At 33.1% G+C, this 25,626-nt stretch overlaps 1 protein-coding gene across 1 annotated transcript in view; it reads left to right on the forward strand.

The window, feature by feature from the left end:
- Nucleotides 1–20,153, forward strand: part of LOC142227362 (uncharacterized) — a 338,342-nt gene extending 318,189 nt beyond the window's left edge. The window contains exons 4-5 of the mRNA XM_075297853.1: nucleotides 18,591–18,901; nucleotides 18,982–20,153. Coding sequence (XP_075153968.1) covers nucleotides 18,591–18,901; nucleotides 18,982–19,096 — 426 coding nt within the window. The 3' untranslated portion in view covers nucleotides 19,097–20,153. The remainder of the gene's footprint in view (nucleotides 1–18,590; nucleotides 18,902–18,981) is intronic.
- Nucleotides 20,154–25,626: the final 5,473 nt, after the last annotated feature.

Genomic DNA, 25,626 nt, shown 5'->3' on the forward strand with positions numbered 1-25,626 from the left:
GTCATTATTGTTGATTTGATTTCAGTTTAAAACCATGCATTGACTAAACTACACGTGTATCTTAACCAACAGAGGAAAAGTATACTTGTCAAATTTATTTGGGCAAAGCCCTATAGACTGCAAGACGGTTGGATGGGCAGCTATTTCGGAATTACCACATTCCTCATCAGCATCCTCTACTTGGAGCAGATCGAAATCAGATACATACATCAGATCCATGAAAATAATATGGTTTCGACAAACATGTTACATGTTCACCGTCCAAGAACAACATTTTACTATAGGAGGTGATCATATTCCTTCTCTGTGTGTAGAATTGATTTTCGATTAAATAAAAGTAAACGGATAGCTTAGTTAATTTTCATATAAATGCACTTAATCCATATTTTTTTTTAAATTTGCCACTTTCAAGAAATTCTCAATGGTAACAACTTGGTGTCAACTGTCCAATTTCCATCAATTTTTGATTGTACCCTTTTTTCAATTTTCCTTCCAATGTGCTGATGACTAGAATTTTGCTATTCAGTATTTTGTGAGATGATGTTAATGCTCCCGTTGTAAGTGTTGTGCGGTGTTTGTTTGACATTTCTTTTGTAACGCTGCTGCTGCTGCTGTGGGGAGGCAGCTTGACGTTAATAGTTGGTTTAGTTCCAAAAGATGTTGTTCCTCGGGTCGTAAGTTAGACATTGGAAACAGTAGACTATCTTGCGATTGACGTCAGCTTCCTTTCAATCCTATTTGTTCGTAGATTTTCATCATTTTTCTGGGTGATGCTACAATGCATCCCAAATATTTGTGAATGTATGAGGAGTTTGTTTAAGTTCTTAAGTGCATCCTGTCGGTGCGAGCTTACACATGACACGTTGCAATTTTGCCAATGGCAACCTATCTGCATGTTTATGGCCTCGCTTTAATGGTCGTGTGGCATATAATTCATCGTTACGAGTACCTACCTGTGTTTGATCTTTGTAAGAGCCAACCGAAATGTTTGCCCAACTGAAAGACTAGGCACTCATGTGTACGGAAGAATGTGTCACCAAAGTTACATGCTAAGCTGTCTCCGCAGATAGCTTAGAAATGTACATCTATGTTAGAATTTATCTTTGCTTATAGCTGGAAAATATCTCATCATGCTGACATCAGCTTCTGGAAACATAAAAAGCATTTCGACATGGACCCTCAAAACATTAATCATTTCACTTTCTTTTGGTATTGCAGAATAATGTGGCGGTAAGAAAAGAACTTCCCTTTAGGACTAGGGTAAATGTTTATAGACTGTCATTGTAAGAGAGCTTCTATTCTACACAGACGAAAAAGACTGTTTTTCATACATTTGGGCGTAAAAATTATATGTTTGGAACTCAACATTTTTAAAACATTATTTTTAAGTGCAAGCATATAATGTTCATAAACTAGCATAACATGTTTGGGACATATATGTTAATATGTTAGAACATATTATTTTTGGGAATGCAAACATATATTAATTTAGAAATAACCTATAAACATATATATGTTTAGAAAGAGAGACCTAGAGAGTATGCTGCAAGTAAAATAAAAATATTCTACACAGACGAAAAAGACTGTTTTTCAAACATTTGGGCGTAAAAATTATATGTTTGGAACTCAACATTTTTAAAACAATACTTTTAGGTGCAAGCATGTAATGTTCATAAACTAGCATAACATGTTTGTGACATATATGTTAATATGTTAGAACATATTATTTTTGGGACATAACATTTTTGTAAATATAATATGTTTGAATGCAAACATATATTAATTTAGAAATAACCTCTAAACATATATATATTTAGAAAGAGATACCTAGAGAGTATGCTGCAAGTAAAATAATGCAAGTAACCAATTGGCGCAAAAAAATATATATACACAAAGAAAATTTCATTAAAAATATTTTTCTACCAGTGTAGAAAAAAAGGTGAAACATAATATGTTTGAACAATACAAACAATAATTTTTTTGGATCAATCCTGAAACTATATATATGCTTGAAGCAGGATGTGTTTGGAGTGTATGTTACAGAAGCGATTTTTTGAGGGTATAAATAACTACAAAAATGACATGCATGTGATATTTACGACATTTTTTAGCGACACCAATGTAGCAGGACAATACCCAGATTTTTTTTAAGTAATTTGCAAGGAATGGGATAACACTCTAACACAAAAAATAAAAAAAGTTTACAGCCGCTTTACTTGTATTATGCACTGAAAAAAAGCATACCCGATTCCAAAGATTTTGTCGTTACTTTAAAAATTTTGGTATTGATTCCGAGCCAAAGAAGCTGAGAATACAATTAAGGATACTTTTAAGACACAATTCTCTTTTAAATTTGGGTTTTTTGTACTTGCTTCTAGGAAGCACATTTTAATTTTTAGCTTTTTTTTCGATTTTTTATCTTCATATGCTATCAAAGTCCTTTAAAACCGAGTTAACGACAACTTTATTTTGTTTCAAGTAAATGACGTCTTTAAAATAAAGCGTTGAAAAACATGTCCTATATATGAACGATATTTTGCTTTGTAGTCATGATGCCAAAAGACAACAAATTTAAAGGCAATTTCATTATTTTAAAGAATTTTTCTGAATTATTAAAGTCAAGTTGACCTTAGCCCAAAAATTGTTTCTTTCATGTTATGATGGCCATTATTAAGTCAAAGCACTTAATTCTAAGGACAATACGACTTTATTGAAAAGTTTATCGAATTTTGGACAAGGAAAAAACTTTATATTAGAGAAATGCGTCTTCTATGCTAAGCAAAATTTGCATTCGTATTTTAAAGACATATTTGACCTCACGACAATATTTTTTTCAGTGTGGATAAGGTCATATATGGAACTGCAGCTTCAAGCGGATCCTCACTTTATTCTAGATAGGAAGTTGGTTAGCTTTGCGCCTATATTCGATTTTGTACACTATGATTTTATGTTTTCTCTTGATGTTAATCATTATGAAAAACAATAGAATTTAATGGGGTCTATATGAAGAAGATTTTTATGATAGCTATATACTCGTAATTATGGATTGATGTGGACCAATTTTTGTATGGTCTCTAACCAAAATATAAAAAAATGCTAATTTGACATTAGCATATACGAACTTAACCCTTTCACTACCGATGTCCACTACAGAGGACATTCGAAAACGACTCCAAACTCTAACTCCCCACATAGTTTCAATTTGTTTCTCGATGATACTTTAAAGTAGAGGCTTTTATCTAAATAAGCTACAAATATTTTCCATATTGCTGGGCACTAAAATGTATTTTCATTATATTTCTGGAAATATAAAAACGAAAAATACACAATTTTGAGACAAAGTTTTTACTTTACGTCTCTAGTAAATGGATATTCATGTAAAAACTATAGCCTATATTATTTCAGGTTCTTTTTTGATTTTTTTCCAACACATCAATAGATATTACAGGCCGAATAGACTTTAGTTTCGTATGACCATTTGGTCACAATTCAAGAATTAAGTTTTCAGAACAAACACATATAGCTTTATAAATAATTGAGGTAGGCCTTCCAAATTGCAATATTTTTCTACATGCTGTTAGTACAAGTAGAAACAGAGGAAAAATGAAAGTTTTTAACATTAGGTTTTATTCGGTAGTGAAAGGATTAAGTAGCAAATTTAAAATGGATAAAACGAAATTTGGGAGCTATATACACCAAAAAATAACATTTTGCTCTTAAAACATGTTTGAGGTGATCATATTCCTTCTCTGGGTGTATAGATATGAGTTGGTTAGGTATAGTGACAGCCCAATATGAACCCACGACCCTTTGTTTACAAGTCGAGCATGCTAACCATTGCAGCATGATGCACCGATATGGATAAATTTTTGCACGGTTGTTGGAGGGTATATACTCGTACTTACATTCCGTACCAAATTTCAACCGAATTTGATGAAATTTGCTCCTTCTAGAGGCTTCGTCAATTAATTCCGGACATCGCTAGATCGATTCAAAATTTCACCAATACCCAGAATATATATACTTTATGGGATCTGGCGGGTCCAATATTTCAATCTGTTCCAAACGGAATGACACAGATAGTAAAGCAACCATCCTATGGTGGAATAGGATGAAATATAAAGATTTACTAAATTCGTATTTCCCACGAAATCGTTCAGATTTTCCCAAAATTTGTAAATTTCACCAAAAATGCATCTATGTTGAACTTTGTATATTGTCAAAACGTTTTTGATATTTCTAACTCCGTTCGTTAACAAGAGGAAAAATTATGTCTAATAAACTTTCTGGATTTTTTCAACAAAATATTGATTTATTTACATCATATCGGTGTTTGTAATGTAGTTTAGTAGGAAATTTCTTACCTGGTGGGTTTACTCCTGTTTGTGATTTTTTTTTTGTCCACCAAATAGTTGTTGCTTTTTAATTTAATTTCAATATAAGCGATTTGTACCCTTTATTTAAACAATTATTAAAAGCTTTTGTGCTATCGTAATTCCTGATTGTATTATTGTAAATAGGTCTGTATGATAAATTTTAATATCTATGCAAAAGCAATAAATTTCGACGAAAATATGCGCCAATTATTTATTAGTTATTGCTAATTAGATTTTTATTAAAATTTTAATTTTAAAATCGATATTCATGAAACAGAACATAGACACATAAAGGAAAGGACTTAATGACCACTTAGTTGGTCCAATAAACAAATTGGATGTGGAAATTATTAATGTTTAGGTAATTTATAAAATATGTAAATTTTATGGTCTTGCCAAATTTACAAAAACGAGTACTTTAAAATTTATTCGAAAATTTAAATCTACACATATATGAAAAAACCTTTTTTTCAAGGATACTTATGACTAGTAAATATATAGGAAACTACAGCTGTAAAGCTTACTTAAATTGAAAAGCTATTTCATGTAAATTCTAATAATAATTTTGTACTCTTACCCTATTTATTTTTAAATTTTCGTGGACAAAGGGGAATTTTAAAATTATTTAATTTAGACATAAATGAATATAAATGCCCTTTGAAAATAATCTCTTTATAAGAAAGGTGTGATGATGATGATGATGATACATTTGTACAAACGACAAACATTACCTGCAGGAATAAGCCTTGAATGAAAGTGAATTCATGTGGAAACTTTCGTTTATGAGGAAAAATATGGCAGACATTTGTTTAACACACTTTCACATCCGTTGCAAACTTTTCGCACTGCGTCAGGGGTTTTTTTGTACGCTTTGCACTTCCATTTGTTTAAGTGAGAGCTTAAATATAGCGCCTTTTTAACAACGACTACAACAAAAACAAAATGAGTGAGGGAAGCTAAAAATTACTTTGGTAAATTGCCATGACTTTGTGTTGAGAATGGATTTTTTTGATGAGTGGAAGAGGGTAGTAGGCCGCTTTAAAGGTCCTGCACGGAATTTACGATTTACGCATAGTGACATTTTAATATTAATAAATTCAGAGTACACTTAGAAAATAGGGCTCATGCAATTTTGTTTCTAACAATTACAAAAAAAAAATAAACATTAATTAAAAGAAAAAACAATCTAAATAATAGCTTCAAATTAAAATAAAATAAATTATTATCAGGCACGGAAAAAATATGAATGCATTTTTAAAACTTACTGTTATGTTAGGTTAGGTTAGGGGGAAGTCCGATGTATCAGGCTCACTTAGACTATTCAGTCTAAGTTAAGTAAACCATTACAAATCAAAATTTTATCTTAATACGCTCTTCACCTCATTTTCTTGTCTCCATAAAGTTGGAGAAAATATCGACCTTTGGTGTTCACGTTTAAATTCTCAAGAAAAATCGATTAGTGAATTTGAGTGCTTTATAAAGGGTGATTTGTTAAGAGCTTGATAACTTTTTTTTTTTAAAAAACGCATAAAATTTGCAAAATCTCATCGGTTCTTTATTTGAAACGTTAGATTGGTCCATGACATTTACTTTTTGAAGATAATTTCATTTAAATGTTGACCGCGGCTGCGTCTTAGGTGGTCCATTCGGAAAGTCCAATTTTGGGCAACTTTTTCGAGCATTTCGGCCGGAATAGCCCGAATTTCATCGGAAATGTTGTCTTCCAAAGCTGGAATAGTTGCTGGCTTATTTCTGTAGACTTTAGACTTGACGTAGCCCCACAAAAAATAGTCTAAAGGCGTCAAATCGCATGATCTTGGTGGCCAACTTACCGGTCCATTTCTTGAGATGAATTGTTCTCCGAAGTTTTCCCTCAAAATGGCCATACAATCGCGAGCTGTGTGGCATGTAGCGCCATCTTGTTGAAACCACATGTCAACCAAGTTCAGTTCTTCCATTTTTGGCAACAAAAAGTTTGTTAGCATCGAACGATAGCGATCGCCATTCACCGTAACGTTGCGTCCAACAGCATCTTTGAAAAAATACGGTCCAATGATTCCACCAGCGTACAAACCACACCAAACAGTGCATTTTTCGGGATGCATGGGCAGTTCTTGAACGGCTTCTGGTTGCTCTTCACTCCAAATGCGGCAATTTTGCTTATTTACGTAGCCATTCAACCAGAAATGAGCCTCATCGCTGAACAAAATTTGTCGATAAAAAAGCGGATTTTCTGCCAACTTTTCTAGGGCCCATTCACTGAAAATTCGACGTTGTGGCTCGTTAGTAAGTCTATTCATGATGAAATGTCAAAGCATACTGAGCATCTTTCTCTTTGACACCATGTCTGAAATCCCACGTGATCTGTCAAATACTAATGCATGAAAATCCTAACCTCAAAAGAATCACCCTTTACAACACATACTAATTTAATTTAGTCAAATTTGAAAATTACTAAAATTCGACTTTGAATTTAGAAAAACGTTGATCAATCGATATTCGTCAAAGGGTTTTGGAATTGATTCCGATCCAAAGAGGCTGCTTGTATAAAATAAAGACATTTCCAAGGGGGATATCTAGCTTTAAAATTAGGCTCTATAAAATCAAAATTATGATACAAATGTAATTTATCGAATTTCCATTCTCTTTTTGCTATATATTAGCAAAGTTATTTATGTAAAAATTAACGTCGTTTAAAAATCCAAACAAATACCTGAAAATAAAAATGTTTTCTTTATTAACCCTTTCACTACCGAAATAAACCTAATTTTAAAAACTTTAATTTTTCTTCTGTTTTTACTAGTACTAACGGCATGTAAAACAAAAATGGTTATTTTGAGATCCTACCTCAATTACTTCAAGAGCTATATGAGCTTGTACTGAAAACTTGATTCTCGAATTGTGACCAAATGGCCTTACGAAAAGAAGCGCTATTTGGCCTATGATATCTTTCAAAGTGTGGGAAAAAATACAAATAAGAACCCGAAAAAGTATCAGCTGTAGTTTTTGTATAAATGTCCATTTACTAGAGACATACAGTAGAAAAATTGTATCAAATTTTCGGTTATTGCTAAAGAAGTTTATAAAAATGTATTTTAGTGCTCACCAATTTAGAAAATATTTATAACTTATTTAGATTAAAGCCTCTACTTTAAAATAATATCGAGAAATATATCGAAACTATGTGGGAAAATAGAATTTGATGTCTTTTTCGAATGTCCTCCTAAATGGACATCGGTAGTGAAAGGGTTAAAAAAAAAACAAAAATGCAAAATCCTTAAAATATGTCTGAGCCTATATGGAAGGTTTTTTTTTATATTTTTAATCCAAAGATGCTACACCCAAAAAAAAGTGAACCCACCGTGGAAGAAAATGTAGGTTTATTTTAGAAAATTTTAACTAAAATAGTTTTCTAATTGCAGCATGTTACAAATAAGTTAATACTTTTTGTCAAATTGAAGAAAATTTATTAAAAATAATTATTTTTTTCTCTTGTTTAAGAAAATTTCATCTGTTGAAAGAAAAAATTGGATTTAAAAATTTTTAAAATGTCTTTAGCGCTATACGAAGTTCATGACAGGTACAAATTTAGCACAATTTACTCATTTGAGAGACCTATGAACTCAATTTAAGCTAACTTCTGTCATTTTAGGAAAATATGAACTATTTTATTTTTTAGTAAAATTGTGCACTATATTTGTATACAACTTTTTTTCTTATTTTTAGTTCACGTCATTAAAGTTAGCAAAAAATTATTCAAATAAGGAACATTTACTCATAATGTGCAAAATTTAACTAAAATCAACTAATCTTCATGAACTAAAATAAAGTTCAGCTGGCATTAGAGCCCCTTTTTTCTGGGTGTATATCTCGCTTAATTTGAAGATTATTTCCTTAAATCTACATTTTTTATTTACTTTAAGGAAAAATTACCTTATATTATTGTCGTGAGGTCAATGATTTCATGTCTTTAAAATATGAATGCAAATTTTGCTTAGCATAGACGACGCATTTCTCTAGTATAAATTTTTTTCCTTGTCCAAAAGTCGATAAACTTTTCAATGAAGTCGTATTGTCTTTTTAATTAAGTGATTTGACTTAAAAATGGGTATCATAACATGAAAGAAAAACTGTTTGGGCTAAGGTCAACTTGACTTTAATAATTCAGAAAAATTCTTTAAATTTAATGAAATTGTCTTTAAATTTGTTGTCTTTTTACATCTTGACTACAAAGCAAAAAAATCGTTCAAATATATGACATGTTTTTCAACACTTTATTTTAAAGACGTTTTTTACTTGAAACATGGCATAGTTTCTACTGGAAGTCGAGCCTGAATTTTGAAAATAAAGTTGTCGTTATTTCGTTTTTAATGGACTTTGATAGCATACGAATAAAAAACAGTTAAAAAAACGAAAATTTTAAATTTGCTTCCTAGAAGCAAGTACATAAAACTCAAATTTAAAAGAGAATTGTGTCTTAAAAGTATTCTTACTTGTATTCTCCGCTTCTTTGGCTCCGAACAACAACCCGAACAAACCACCTAATAATGATCAAGCCTATTAAACATCCTCAAGACTATTCTGGGAATCTATTAGAAATTCATTTCAAAAGCGATGATGTCAACATGTAAGAAATTTATAATTGATACAATTACGAGCGACATTAAAATCACATAAAGTTTTCCCCGAATTGATAGTTGTAATTTGTATATAAATTTAGCCTCGTAGACTTCTTTATTTTATTTCGAATTTAAATTGTTAATAGCTTGAGATAAATCTATCAAGCGCCACCGCTAGAGTTCCTTCAAAGTATCATCAGCTTATCAACCGAAAAACAATTAACATATATTCCCAATGTAGAATAATGCTTATTGACCTTTTAATTAATCTGATTCGACGGATGGACACATGACCATTGCATACTAGAACAAAATATACTCCCTTATCAGGGAATGAACAATTATTGATAAACTTTATATTTCATACAATTCTAATGGAGTGACTTCATGTTAAACAAATGAGCTCCATAAACATTTAATGAATCAATTATGGTGATAGCGTCATAAAAATGTAACACCAACTGACTCAGACATCATTAGCTTAGTTGGCATACTCATTACATTGGACAGCAATTGGGATGTTGGGGCGATGAAAATGACCAAACAATATTCATTTTTGCAATAAAGCTGCGAAACTATGATAATACTTCCACTTTTCGTGTCATACAGCCATTTGACCTAAATGGAAATTTTTGCTACACTTTCATTGGAAACGATAAGTGCCTCATCATATCTCCCCTAGACTGGACGTGTGATCATCATCATCATCATCGTCGTCCAAGTCTAAAATTGCATCCGCTAAACTACTCTCAAACAAGCATTCAAGCAAATAAATGTTAGCCCCATTTAATGACTTTATTTTCCCTAGCATTTCGATTTCTTCAGAAATGTAAAAAATTCATTAAACACCAAACAAGATCTTCAATCATTGGGGGGGGGGGGGACATTAGGCTTAAATGAGTGATAATTATATGATGTCTATTAATGGTCATACATTTGAAGATGCTACAAGCTGCCATCACCATATGAAGAAGATATTTACCAGTTTTTTTGTTTTGGTGTTGAAGACAAACAGCAGCCATATTCAGACACCCCATCAAATGTCTCATGAAATTGTCGGTGATAATGATGATGTTGATTTGCATTAAATGTCATTATGATCGACATATGGTCGATAAGCAGTGTTGAAGTGATGGTGATACAAGGCCCATAATAAAGGCCTACGAGGAGTTAAGTTAGGGAGATTGACATTATTCGGGTTGTCATTCCATGGTGTCATTCAATTATTAGTTGTTTGTCAAAGTTGGCATATTTGTTTGATCTTTTGGAAATTCAATATAGAAGAGATTTTTTTTTTATAAATCCCAAAGGTTTTGAATTTAGGGACAAATTTATTTATATGTGGTTCAACTCCGTTTAAAGACAAATTATCATTACCTATTACTAAGAAAATGAAATTTCTCAATAAATGAACCCTTCTTTAGTTAACGTAAATTTGAAACCCACTTTTACTTGTTTTGAATATGGGCATAAAGTAAAAATTACCAAACAAAATTCTGCACCTGCTGTGCCAAATTTCAGAATAAATATTTACGAAATTTATGAATACTTCCAGTATATGTTTCTGTTTACGGTGAATTTTTAGCACACGGGCTTCCGTAGTCATTCCTATTTGCATAGTATTTTCAATTATAATTCTGCCCGTGGAGAATGCTAAAAAATGTTTAACACAGTGTTGCCAGTATTGAGGATTTTTCCCCAAATTAGGGATATTTTTGCTTGAATGGGGACGAACATTTTGAGTTAGGTTAGGTTATGTGGCAGCCCGATGTATCACGCTCACTTAGACTATTCAGTCCATTGTGATACCACAGTGGTGAACTTCTCTCTTATCACTGAGTGCTGCCCGATTCCATGTTAAGCTCAAGGACAAGGGACCTCCTTTTTATAGCCGAGTCCGAACGGCGTTCCACATTCCAGTGAAACCACTTAGAGAAGCTTTGAAACCCTCAGAAATGTCACCAGCATTACTGAGGTGGGATAATCCACCGCTGAAAAACTTTTTGGTGTTCGGTCGTAGCAGGAATCGAACCCACGACCTTGTGTATGCAAGGCGGGCATGCTAACCATTGCACCACGGTGGCTCCCATTTTGAGTTGGGGACTTTAGATGGGAATTAGATGGGAAATGTTCGTAAATTTGGGGATGTTGTGAGAATTTTTTTGAAAGCGGTTCATACTGGTTACATTTGAAGTATTTGGACTGAAATGGACGCAGGATTTTAATTAATAAATTTACTCCGCTCGGTTGAGACCAAACCTCTGCAACGAATACGCAAGCAATTACTTCAAGCACACGCCACACAATTCGAGTAGTCCATTTCTCAACGGAGTAAAATATAATCCTTGCCAATTGTGAAGCAGAACAAATAGAACCCAATAAAGCAAGCACCAAACAATGTTCTGAAGTATTCGAATGTAATCGGAATTCCAATTCCATTCGTTTTATAATTTCTATTGCTGAGTGATGGAGTTATTCCGTTCTCTCAACTATAAGAGTATGCTACACATACACACTCCATTCCTATTTTGTTTGTCGTTTGCACATACAATAAAAAGCACAGACCCGCTCACAGTCTGCATACACTGACTTCTGCCAATCAACTGATCGACGATTGTGTTTATTTTTCGGTTAATAGTTACTTCGTGTCCCGTATGAAGTTTCGTTTTTGCTAAAGCAAAATATTCTATCTTCACTAAAAATGTTATGTTTTACTCGTATCATGACGATTACAGCAGAACCAAAATATTGAAAGAACTGTATAACGATTCCTTTCGAATGTGATGGCTCTGCAATGATTGACACTGTAATCGCTTTACAGTGTTTCTGTTCTATTCATTAATCGAAGTATTCGTGGAGTGTATTGCCTTCACTAGAATATCGATTACTTCGAATAGGCTTAAGCGGACCTTAGACGGTCGGATAAACACCCCGACAGAGGTTCGTCTATTAGTTGTGTGTTCGTTCAAGTTTTGCCCTTTCACTGCACGAACAAATGGGATGGCAACATGAAAAAATAAGAAGAAGCATAAACAAACAATGAAGTTTTATGAAGATTTATGGGTGAAACCATTTTTTACTGAAAAAATGGAAGAAAATCCTGGTATATGTGTCAAAACAATGATTCCTGAAGTAATCCACATTTAATATATTACAAATTACTTGATGAATTTCAAAATACTTGTCGTCTGGTTTTCCATTGATTGGAAGTGGAATCAAAGTTGTTTTGATTTTATGCCAACACGTCCCAGCGACAGCGGAACACGACCTTATACTATCGGATTTGTCGCCGCAACGTGTTGTGTCGCAGGGTTTATCCGACCCTATAAGGTGCCCTTTATACAGGCCTTTGGTTGAGACAATTTGTATACAATTGTGGAATCATTTCTTGAGCACTCGGGGCTAAAGGTTTCCATATCATCAGTGTTTATCACTGATTTGGAAAATATATTGCCTAAATACAGAAATGATGGGGATTGTTCACCTTAATATTTATCTACCATACAATTTTATTACTTCAGTAATTAGAAATACATTTTCGTTCATAAATATATGGTGACTGAACTGCTACTTTCATTTCTCGAACATTTTGAAGATGGTTACCGGTGTTGTGTTTCGAAATCGTGATCTCATGACAATAAATTTTAAATTTGTAATGATTTGCTACTGCAGAGCTTAATTCTTTATTTTTTATAAAAGCTTGTCAAAAATGTATTGGGGTATTTTGTGAGCAATTTTCATTTAATTTTGGGGACGAAAGCGTCCTAATTTGGGGACAAGAGCCAGAAAAATACTGGCAACACTGGTTTAACCATAGCGCCCATTGAGCTAAAAATAGATTTATCCAACGCACTTTGATGGTAGAGAAATTTTTCTACACCCAAGAAAAAAAACTTCCCACGAAATCAAAATTTTATACAAACGAAATTTCCCTTTGATATAATTTATTTTCTTTGAAAGTAAATAAATCCGAACTAAGAACGAATATTGCAATGATTGTCTCTAATCTTCTAATATTATTTGTTGTTAAACAATTTTTGCTTGTCTAAAATTTCCTTCCTCAGAAAAGAAAAGTCTTGTCTCAGTGAATGTATTATGGTAAATGCATAAATAACGAAATAAAATCAAATACCATCAAAGCGTTACTTTCTTCTTATTTAAGACACTTTACATGTATTTAGATAACGTTACACTGAAAGAAGAGTTCCCTTTTCCGAGGAACGAATTTTTAGTTTCTTTCGATGCTAAAAATTTTTCTTTAAAAACAAATAAAAAAGTTTAGAGATTATCGTTGAATCGTTTGTAATCAATTCGGTTTAATTGCTCTCAACGATAATACTTTATAAGAAAGGAGAATTTCGTTAATCGAAAATTTCGTTCGTGAGGAAAGTACTTTTTCTTTGGGACTAAGCACCATTTATGCACCAATATGAAAGACCAGTACTTTGGGCCGATTTACTTCGATTTAACAAAAGTGTTTCTCAAGTCTGGTTCCGTGCAAAACAAATGAATTAAAATTACTTTTGTTGTATGATGTTTGTGAGGGAAAATACGAGGAAATCTGAATCCTCTTGCATGTACTAAATTACCTCTACTCTTAAGTATTTGATTTAAGGCCCTCTTGTTTTTGAAATTGTGACCGCAATAATTTTGTCATTTGCCTTTGTTTTGTGGCAAAGGCAGCAAGTTGATTATTTGTTTGTTTATTTTGTTATATGATTGCCATTATGTGGACAATATCTGTCAGACATATGTTTCACCAGCAACACAATAACAAAATGAAAAACATCTTTACTCCAACTCCAGAGCATCAGGTCTTTATTTAATTCCTCTAAAAATGGCAAATGTGGCAGTCAAAGCTTTCTGTTTGCATGTCTGTCAGGAGCGATATGTTGTAGCATGAGTTTGTCATCTCTGTTTATGTTATTTGTTTGTCTTGGACATATTGGAGTATCCGTTGGACTATGCTAATGTCGACAAAGGGGCCATTCCATTGCAGGGCCTTATTAAAGGCTTTTAAAAAGGTTTTAAACCTGGGAGGTGGGGTGTTCCACATAAAATGTAAATTGCTTGTTTAATGAACTACTTTGCAAACTATTTGAATTGCCGAACACCGAAACGTTTAATTTAATACTATTGTAGGTCATGGAATTATATCGGTGAGGTGAATGCCAAGGCATATTTAGTTTCTAGGATAACGTATTGTTGTGAGCTCTATGCGAATTGTGACTATATATATAGGAGGAAATTGCAGATTTTATTTAATGATATATCCAGATTTGTTTATGGTGTGGGACGTTATGTAGTATATCTACTGTTTCTTCTCGACTATTTGGTATGACTTTTACAAATCTGTTTGATTATCGATCTATCCTTTTGCTACATACAGTAATCAATTCTGGTGAACCTAATTATCTATTTCAAAGACTAAATTTTTCTCGATCAAAAAGTTTTATTGCCCCAAGGACACGGTATCTGATAAACAATTCTTTGTGTACACAACTCGATTGTGGAATAATCTACCTACACACTTGAGAAATATCACTAATTATCAACAATTTAAGAACTAAAAAAGCACTAACTTTTATGCAATAATTTCAATTTAAAATTCAATTTAAATTTAGTGAAATGCACAAAAAAAGGGGAAGACCAGAAATGAAGCATAAAGATTTGCCAAATTCGTATCTCCCTTAGAATCGTTCAGAAATTATGCAAAAAAACTTAAATTTGACCACAAATGCGACCATATTGAACTTCATATGGTTTTAACGACATTTTTGCATTTTTAAACTCCAATTATTTTCTTAAAACTGAGAAATTATTTTATTCGTTTTTTAAATGAGTTCAGAGAAAATGTCGCCTCTGCAAACGAAAATAATCTTATTCGTAAAAACAAACCCAACATGAACTAAACTACAGCAAACATTTACTACTCAACATTAATTATGATCTTGTTCATCCATTGAAGATTATTTGGTTCATTGCCATATGTTATTTAGGCTCACTTAGTCCATTGTGATACCACAAGTGGTGAACTTCGCTCTTATCAATGAATAGTGCCTGATTCTATGTTTAGCTCAATGACAAAGCGCCTTCTTTTGATAGCCGTGTCCGAACGGCGTTTCACAGTGCGGTGAAATCATTTAGAGAAGTTTTTGAGATACTCAGAAATGTCACTGAGAGGGCATAATTCACCGTTGAAAACATTTATTTTTGTTGGGATTGACCATGACCTTACGTATGCAAGACGGACATGCTACTATTGCACCACAGTGGCTCCAGGGATGGGTATAGGTTTGGGACTGTCGCAATGTTGTAAGTAAACGTCGTAAATGTAAAAAAGTAACAAACGTCACAAACTCAAAGTACTCCTGTAACGTCGGCTAGGCAGCGAATTCAGTAAAATTCAACGATGATGATATGAGCAAAAAGTTCTCAGGAGTGTTCATAAAATTATTAACGAATTTAACGAAAAAGTAAACTGGAGAATAAACCCATTTCAATGAGATACTCCAGCCAGAATTGCTTGTTCCTCACGATGTTGCTGTAAACATGACAGTTTGTACTCGCTCATAATTAACCTTTCACAAATTCGTGCAGAAACTGACAGCGAAGGAAAACTACTACTTAAGTCTTGCATAAGTAAACTGCTTTCAAATAATTACAAAAACAACTTTTAGACTTATTAGAGCAAATTCCCATACTTAATAATGATGCAACAAAATCTTGGATTGACCACGCAAACCCAGAATAATGAATGAGCAGAGTTTTCAATAAATATACGCAAAATAAATAACAATTTTTGGACTCAATCACAAAAAAAAATTATCCAATCAATTTTTAATTGAAATGTCTTCAATCACAGAAATGATAGATCAATCAGCGAAGTCTATTAAAAAATTAATTGATCCAATTCGAAATTAATTGATATTATTAATTTTTGTGATTGATTTTTGTTTCAATTATAAATTTTGTTGAATCAATTAAATTTTTAATTGCATATTATTGAAAATTCAATTAAAATTTTAATCGGAAATATTTTGGCGAAATTTTTTTTCTGTACAATATAACAGCATATTTATGGATTCCTTCAAAATAAGGTTTTCTAGATTAGGTTTACAGTCTAATACGTATGTCGTTTGCGACATACGTATTATACTGTCGTACATGTATTTCGCAAAAGTCACAGTTTGCGACTGGCCAACCCTGAGTCGCTCCCAACGTGGTTAAATAACCGATTTTCTTAGTCTAGTAAAATTTTTCTATGGTTCGACTTCCTCCATGAAAGAGTATCATAAATTGGCGAAGCATTTAGAAATAATATTTCATGTTCAGTCCATGAGCATACTTTCTTTAGAGCCTTCAAATCTAAGGCCCCTTCCATTATCTCACTGAGTATGAGGATGCAGCTACTACCAATGTTGATGGTGATGTTTTTTTTAGAAGTACATAAAGACAGACCGGCGACAACATTAAGTATTTCGTGTCATATTTTGACAGATAAACGGTTGGCAAAATACAAAACCAAATAAGTTCATAACATATCCCCCATGTCCGTCCGTCGATCCGGCTGTCAGTGGCAACAGGCAAAATATCTTCATTAACTGTCTCATAAGTGCACCGATAAAGTACCCGGGTAACTGAATAAAAATCAACAAAAATAACACCAAGCTGAATGGTAGGTAATTGCAATGTAAGTGAAAATGTCTATCAAACATGGTCACGTTTACATGATGAAGGTGTTGAGAGGGGTATGAGGATGGTACATGTTTGTGGCTGTATCAATTGCCACTGGAATTAGGTTGGTTGGTTGGTTGACTGGTTGGATGTCATGTGGCACAATAGCAGTCATAGAGGATGATATACCACAAAATTAAATAAAAAAACACGAAATCATATATTTGCTTGCATCAAAGTGTTTCATTTGTCTGCTCTTGTAATTAGATCCGTCTGGAATAAACCACACCACATCAGGCCATTGCTGGTTATTGGTGTGTGGCGGTTGACGTGTGCAATTAAAAGAAACTCTTAACCTAACCAACTGGATGGCTCTGGCATCATTCTGTCAATTCTTTTCCCGCTTGATTGTTACACTTACAAGTATCTTATGTAAATTTTGTGGAAAATATCTTTATTACCATAATTTTCTGAATTCTGCTATCGGATTTCGATTCCAGAATGTGGAGTCATAGCGAATGGATAATCTCTAAAATGGATATCATATTAGCTTCAAATTGGGTTATTGAGGTGCTTCTGAAGAACAAATATGCATGCAAGGTTAACGATCTACATTGAGATGTCAACGGGAAGTAACAGGAATATGAACAGAGTAGGAGAAATTTGATACGCAAATAACCAGAAAAAAATTGTACTTGAACAAAATTTGACGAACTTTTCTTTATAAGCATTTTGTCCTTGAAGTTAGGCGATTCGATTTTGAGATGGGTATATTTAAGTAAACGAAAATTCATTTGATCATAGGTCACATGAATTTCATAATTCTGAAAAATTCTTCAAGATTACTGAAATTCGTTAGCTCTTTGCATCTTGACTATAACGGTATAGTGGTCGTCCATTATTTTAGGCTCATTTGGACTATTCATTCTCTTGTCACCGAATGCTGGTCAATTCCACAATTTTGCTTAACCCTTTCACTACCGATGTCCACCTGGGAGGACATGACTTTGAGCGTTGACTGTACATTATCCTTGCTTTATTTAAAATTTTTGTTGGAATATGTTAAAACTCCTCGTAAACCAGAACTCGGATAAAAGAGTTATCAAAACTAAGCTTTCGATTATTCAGGAATAAGCAATTCTATCGATGGTTATATATCAGATCGTGTATTATTATCACGCTTAAAGACATGGGGCTCAAGAAAATGCTGAATAACATAGCACAAAACATAAAATATTTATTACAATGAAAATTTGGGAAACAGGGATACATGTTAGAAGTCAGGTTATGCAGTCAGCCTATAAGTTCCTATAAGTGTTTTGAAAAATACTACCGAAAATATTGTTTTTGACAATGTTACTTATTTTCCAAACAACATTTATCAAAATACATGCAAATAAACAAGTTTTTTTTTAACAGAATTAGGTGAATTGACTCCTTTGACTACCAGTGTCCACCTAGAAGGACATCTTGCTACATCCATGTTTACATAATTGTACTTCCAAAATTTGTTGTTTTGTACTCTACATCACTAGAGTAAACAAGTTCTGAAGAAAAAATAATTTTGCAAAGGCTACTTTTAATTCGGTAGTGAAAAACCCTTTCACTACCGAATGGCATTTTTATCCCCGGGTCCGAACGGTATTTCGTATTACTGTGAAAATATTTAGAGTAGCTTTGAAAAACTGTTTTGTGTTTGGCTGGCTGTGGTTGAACCCATGACCCTTTGTATGCATGGCGGACGTGCTCTAACCATTGGATCATTTAGGCTTCCAAGAATCCATTTGGTTTTCCAGAACAAATTTTGCAAATATAGGTACTGTGGTTTCGGTCTAAACGGTCTCTTATCTTTTACAACCACAGAAATTATTTAAATTCCTTTCAATGCTTACTTGTTTATTTTCTTCTCTTCCAACAGGTCATCACTCTCAATGAAACCCAAGGCTCCATTGAACGTTTGACATTTGTCAATCATACCGAGTGTCATTGTGTGGATAGGACTAAACAACGATCGATTTCCTTCGATGGCGATGATTCAACAACGTCTGAGATGTCTACGAATCACATCCCCTATTTAAGACGGGCCACCATACTCAATTGTAATTGCCCTAATTTGTATGAGAAGATCCTACAGGAGGATGGATTCTGTCGATGTGATTGTTCATCGGGAAATATGGGATGTGATTGGCTGAAACGGGGCATGGAACACTTTTCAATGAACGATAGAAAGTAAGTGGAAGTTGAAAGAAATTTTGAATTAATGCAATTTCATTTTCAATCCATCTCTTTTTCTTCCATCTCTTTTGCAGATGCATTACCGAAGGTCGTTGTAAATTACCCACCTGTGAATATGGAGCCTATATGAAAAAATTGGGTCGTTGTCCGAGACGTGAAGAACGGCAAGTTGATACGGTTGACTGGTGAGCTTCTCCAACATTATTGTTGAAGGTAACATCAGCATCTCGAGATTTTAGCCATAATTGAGCATTTGCAACCAAAAAAAAAAAAACAAGAAAATCACACAAATGCTCAGAACTAGAGTGCAGTTAAGTAAGCATTAAGATGACGTTAATAACATCTACCCAACTCTTTTTCGAAATATTATGAAAAATAGTAGTTGCATCCAAAAGGGGGCTGAATATGGGAAGGGCCTAAAAACAAGATCCCCTTTTCTGTTTTAGCCCCAAAATGTTATTAAATATTAAAAACACAAGAAAACTTAAAAGTATTAAATAATATATATGAAGATAAACAAAATATAATTTATAAGATTAGATTTTTTTTCGAAATTAAGTGAAAATGTTACTTTTTGAGTCATTAAAAATTACAAACAAATAAAAAAATTATTCAATTAAAAATAGAAAAGAAAAACGACTTTAGAGGAATATACGATAATTAATCAATATTGGTGCAATGTTTTTTTCCAACAATCCAATCTACCAATAACAAAACAAATACAAGTAATAACAATATGCAATTACATCTACATATATTATACACACATACCAACAGATTAACAAAATATAGGGCAATATTTTAGAAAAAAAAAATACAAAAACAATAAGAAACTCCCAAGAAAAAATTAATCGAAATAAATTAGTGTTCTACAATGTCAAGAAGAAAAATTAAATCAAACAGCATATCCTTTGAATTCCCTCCTATTGCAAATAATTATTACAAATATTAAATACATATATTAAATTTATCTTGTATTATATTTACGATTACCTTTTTATATTTAACTACCCTATTTAGTAAGTCTGTTTTCTAAGGCAACTGCATTTAGAATTTACACAGTGGACGCAAACAATCGCAATTCATACACAAAACATCCTTTCACTTCTCTGCAGATTATCTAGAAGTTATTCCGTTTATAAGACATTTCGCCTATTCCAAAGTACAGTGGCAAAAATATTTTTCATTAAATGAGAGCTGGTTAAATTAAAATAAAATAAAATAAATAAATAAATGAGGATTTTAATCACCGTTGAGTATTTTTTCAGGCGCTTTAATCGACGCCTTTTACTTACAGGATAGGCTATGTAACCGTCGCACAACGGACATTTGACATGAGATTTCGTAGCCCAAATAGAATCGGTTGTGCTCCCTACTTAAAAAAAGATGAAGATTTTCATAACACTCACAATTTGCTTACGTTTCCATGGTCGCAAAATTGATTATGCAGATGACATTATTCCCCCTTAATGAGATTTTTTTTAGTTTTTATATACTTCTACAAACGTCCTTAGTTATCGAGTCCGAAATTTGTTGTGAGTGACGAAAAATACCGTGACTCAAGAACATTCGTGAGTCACAGAATTTTTTTGAGTTGCTAGAATTCATTGGCAAGTGACTTCTTCTGTTCGAGACTGTCTTGGCACCCAAATGATTCGGAGTTATCATTGATTGTCCCTTTGAGATTACTCGTTGAGCTATTTCGAGAACATCCTACCGTCTTTCAGTGTTTCCCAAATACTGTTTCCGTTCGGGTTCCAAAGTAGTGCCCTTGTCGTCAATCTGACCGAGATGGGAGCCAATGCCTTTAATTAAGCTCGCATTGCCGTTTATTTATTCCGATAACTATTTCCCTTATGACCTAGCACCCAATCCAATGCAAATGTAATGCGACTCTGTACTCTGCTATTGGTCTCATAGTCATTCCGGAACGGCATTCACACTGAGTTATTTGATGCTTTCCATCATCTCTCGCTTGGACTTCCATCTGTTGAAGCGCTTTAGACTGTATTTCATGAGTTTATCTGAATCGACTGTTTACTATTTCGCTCTACATATTCGTACAAGCCCTGTTATCCAACTGATGGTAGCCCACAATATTTAAAGCAACCTTGTATTCCAGTAATTCTACAGTCTCTTCATCTGAGTCTTTTGATGCATTCCGTCATTGCTCGTACTTCCATCTGGTGAATAGAGTGTGGACTGTATTAGTCTTGCAATCCCTGAGTTTGTGCCATACTGTTTCGTTCCAATTATTCCTTACCTAAATGATGGTACTTCCTCAGTATTTAAAGCAACATTTTATTTGTACATAGTGTTCCTGTAATCCTACTGTATCTTCGATGATAATTATCATAGTTACCCGATTATATATCTGACCTTCGATATCGCTAGTTATTCTGTATTCAAACTGCTACTATGATCAGAAGGGACTGAATCCATTTGCACAATCCGATCGGTCGTGTACCATTAAAATCGATAGTATGTCCCATTGTTTCCCACAATATTTTTCGTCTCATTATATTCTGCCACCATTCTTAATCTAATCGCCCCCAAGGTCGCCTCCCAATAATTGCTTCGTGTATATTTTAGAACAATCAAAATATCAAACTGGAAATCAAATGGATTGCAATGCATATTCCAACTATACTCATTATTATACAAGCATATCTCTGGCCCTTGTTTTGAAATCAGTAATTAATATAAAATAACTAAAGGCAAATCGGAAATGGTCTCATTTGCATAATTCTCTGCTCAAGTGATCAATTCAAATCTAAAATTCTAACTGCTATTGAATGTTCACGTTCCAAAATAGATATCAGATTCTAAATCAACAAACTCCCATAACTGTGACACAAACCATGATCTCGTTGATCATTGAATGTTTGCTGAACGAGACCCATATTTAATGAATTTAATTGTGTATCAGTTAATTGGTAACAATTAAAATTGCTCATAAGATTGAGAGGCTTACGTTTCATAGCGATTCACGAGCATCATAATTCACAAGTGTCAACTGACACTTTGGTTTGAGCTACCCCTGTCCATTACTCTGAGCTTTATTGGATTTCACTTTGAGCTGTAGCTGGTGTAGCGGCGCTAGCGCAATGTTTTAATTAATGTTAATTTAATGTCTATTACTTAGGGGACATGGCGCCATTTGATTGCAACAAATTAAGACAAGAATTTGTTATTGTTATGTCAGTACAGGTTTTATTATACTACGTTTATTCTACGGACATTGAAAACAAAAACTATTTAAACTTCGTAGAAAAAAATTGAATTAGCATTAATTTGTTTTACTTTTCCATGAACCAAAATCAATCAAAAATTTGCTACAAACAATTACAAAACTTTTTTCTCTCAGTGTATATTGAATATTATAAAGATTTTTCCATTGAAATGCGATAACTAAGGCGATATTTATGGAAATGTTTTGCCACTATTTGAAAGGGGTGTAATTACTATTGCTAATCATATTCTCATTTAATCGATGGCCACTCAAGTTGACAATTTGAATGACGAGCGAGTGATATACGGTATAGGCGATTATGTTGATAGATGGACAGACACAAGTAGACATATACACGACATATTTCCTTCATACCTTGAGAGCATGAGAGATATACTGAATTTAGTTTAGTTTTGTTTTAATTAACCAATTTAAGTTTTAATTATAAGTTTATAAACATTATTATGAATAGTTGGTTTATCATAATAATATACACAAATACGCAGATAGATATCAAATGCCGCAACTAAAAATGCAAAAGAACCTAAGATAGTGTTTTGAAATGTTTACAGTGCAAGAGAGGGAGAGATAAAATTTAATTTTATATTTCATTTATTCTGTGAATATAAGCAAAGTATTTTTCGAAGTTAACCTACATAAATATTACACAACATTGAGTACAAATTTCTTTGAAGTTTTTATATTAGATCTATCCCAGATCATATCAGATCTATACTAAAGTCTGTGGAAAAGTTCATTCGCCCGAACTGAAACATGTACAGTCTAAAGGTGGGTATTAAGTTCGAGTTTAGCCGCTAAAATCGCCTTTTTTCACGATTACTTTTCTTTTATAATCCTTTTAGTGAATACATACTTTGTGAAAATTTGCTTTGGGCTTTTCCCCATCAAGTTATAATAAAATTTGCAACAAATATGTATAATTTTATGCCTTTTTCTTACTGATTTAATTTTCACTTTAGCGATTTTAGCGGCTAAACGCGAACTTAATGCTCACCTTAAGCGTGTATAGATTTGTATCTGGCGTTTTCTTTTCAATGGTTCTATTGATCAAGTTCCTTAATCTAATTTGTCCATATAGCTCGAATAATCATTAATTGTAAATTAAGATATAATGCATTTGGACGTTAAACGCCTTTTTCCTTATCAGGCTAACATGAAAAATAATTAAAAATAAATCTTATTTTTCATGTTAGCATGTTATTTAAACTAGGCTTATTGTCCATTTCGTTTCATATTCTTCCCTATTCCCCTGCACCTAGATGATGCGAATAACGCCGGGTTATGTGAGTAAGTAATCATTCATTCTTCTGACCATCTGTGAATATTTCCACTTTCGTCGGGCTAATGGATAATTGGAGACATCGTGTGTATCTATTTCTTAACCTATCTTCATAATAACTGTATACAAGTTTTGTGGTTCCATTTGTTAACCACTGCATCATATACTCTCACTGAATACATAGGGCCTCCTTGGGCATTTGTTTGAGTATTATTTATTTTTGAATCAGTAGAGTCTACCCATAATACCGGCAATATCATCTGAGGGTTCTCAATCTAAAAGGCGCAATGACCATATAAAATTTAATCTATATTTCTATAATGTTGATATTCAAAGGTAGACAGATTTCATCAAACTTAGGTATTCAAAATTCATTAAAATAGTTATAAATCGAACTTTTAAAATTTTTAAACATTACAATTAAATGTCACTGTCCAAGAAACAAAATCAGCCTATATTCATGATAGAATTAGTCTTACACACGATAGAATGGAAGAACAGTTAAACCTCTGAGAGGTGGACAGCCATGGTTACCTACATTTTTTTCCACATTTGGGAGGTGTCCAGGTATGACAGGTTGATTTTAATGTGTTAATATGGCAAACATCCCCATAAAACTTTCCACTTTTGGGAGGTGTCCGCTTTTCAGAGTGTCCAATTTTGAGAGGTTTCACTATATATCGTCATTACATCTGGAACAATTTTGAATATCTAAATTAATTGTATTTTTGCAATAAATTTAAAAAACACTATGCGATACTTCATATTTTCTATATTAGGTTCTTTTGCATTTCTAAATACCTTATTCGCTATATGGCCTTTAGGCATATGGTCATGTATGGGAATATATATGTGTGTTATATGACGTATTCATTTTTTGTTTTGTTTTTATGATACGCTATATAAATAAATCTATTCCAAATAATTATCTCTCGACTGGTTTTAATTTAAGGCATATGCAAATAAAACAGAAAAAAAACTCTACATCATGTAAATTTATCAAAAAACATGCAAAATACACCAAATTTACTCACACCTTTCAGGTGGCGTAGATATTTTATGCAAACAAGAAGACAGCAAAAAACAAAAAATAAAAAAAAACATGCTAAAAATTGTGAAACAGATAAGAAATACTAGTTTTACCCTCCGCATAAAAAATCCCATTGGAAACTGGAGAACTGGAAATAACTGCCAAGGGGTATTAAACGTCACTTTGAGTTATATGGATTTAAAATATAGGAAAATTGATTAATTATCATGAACGAATGAATATTTTCCTCATCAAATATCACTATAATAGTTCGAGTAGCATTTTCCAAATTTTAATTATAATAATCTTTTACTACACTCAAAAAAAAAACAGTGAACCCTATATTTCACTAAAGCCGATTTAACTCTCTTTTAGTTCATGGAATTATTATGTTACGTCTTAAGAAAGTTTCCATGACTTTCATATTTTTTTGCGTACGTTAGTTAAATTAACTCAAACAGAGGAAATAATTATACACAAATGAAGCATAAAGATAAACTAAATTCGTGTCTCCCTCAAAATAGTTTAGAATTTTTTAAAACTTGTAAATTTTACCAATAAAGAGTGATACGGTCAAAATTTGGTCAAGGGAAAACGCGTGTAAATCGGTGAAATCGTTTATTTAAAAAATCAAATTAAATTTCTTTTCCAAGTTCAATTAGTATAAAATTCGGGAAAAATATTCAGTTAGGCTTTCGCTTTTCCAAATACGAATTGCCGGGCCTCACGCTTGACACCTGCCATCAGATTTTGTACAGCCACCTTGTCCAACTTCTTCGCCGCAGAAAGCCAGTTTGCCTTGAACTGCTGCTTGTCCTTAGCATTTTTTTGGTCTTCTTTAGGTTCCGCTTGACAATAGTCCAGTATTTCTCAATTGGGCGGAGCTCTGGCGTGTTGGGATGGTTCTTGTCCTTGGGAACCACCTGCACGTTGTTGGCGGCGTACCACTCCATGGCCTTTTTACCGTAATGGCATGATGCCAAATCCGGCCAAAACAGTACGGAACAACCGTGTTTCTTCAGGAAAGGCAGCAGACGTTTATTCAAACACTCTTTCACGTAAATTTCTTGGTTGACAGTCCCGGAAGCTATGAAAATGCTGCTTTTAAAGCCACAGGTACAGATTGCTTGCCAAACCAGATATTTCTTTGCGAACTT

Source organism: Haematobia irritans, chromosome 2 (genome assembly GCF_050003625.1).
Source record: "Haematobia irritans isolate KBUSLIRL chromosome 2, ASM5000362v1, whole genome shotgun sequence".
Classification (NCBI taxonomy): Eukaryota; Metazoa; Arthropoda; class Insecta; order Diptera; family Muscidae; genus Haematobia; species Haematobia irritans.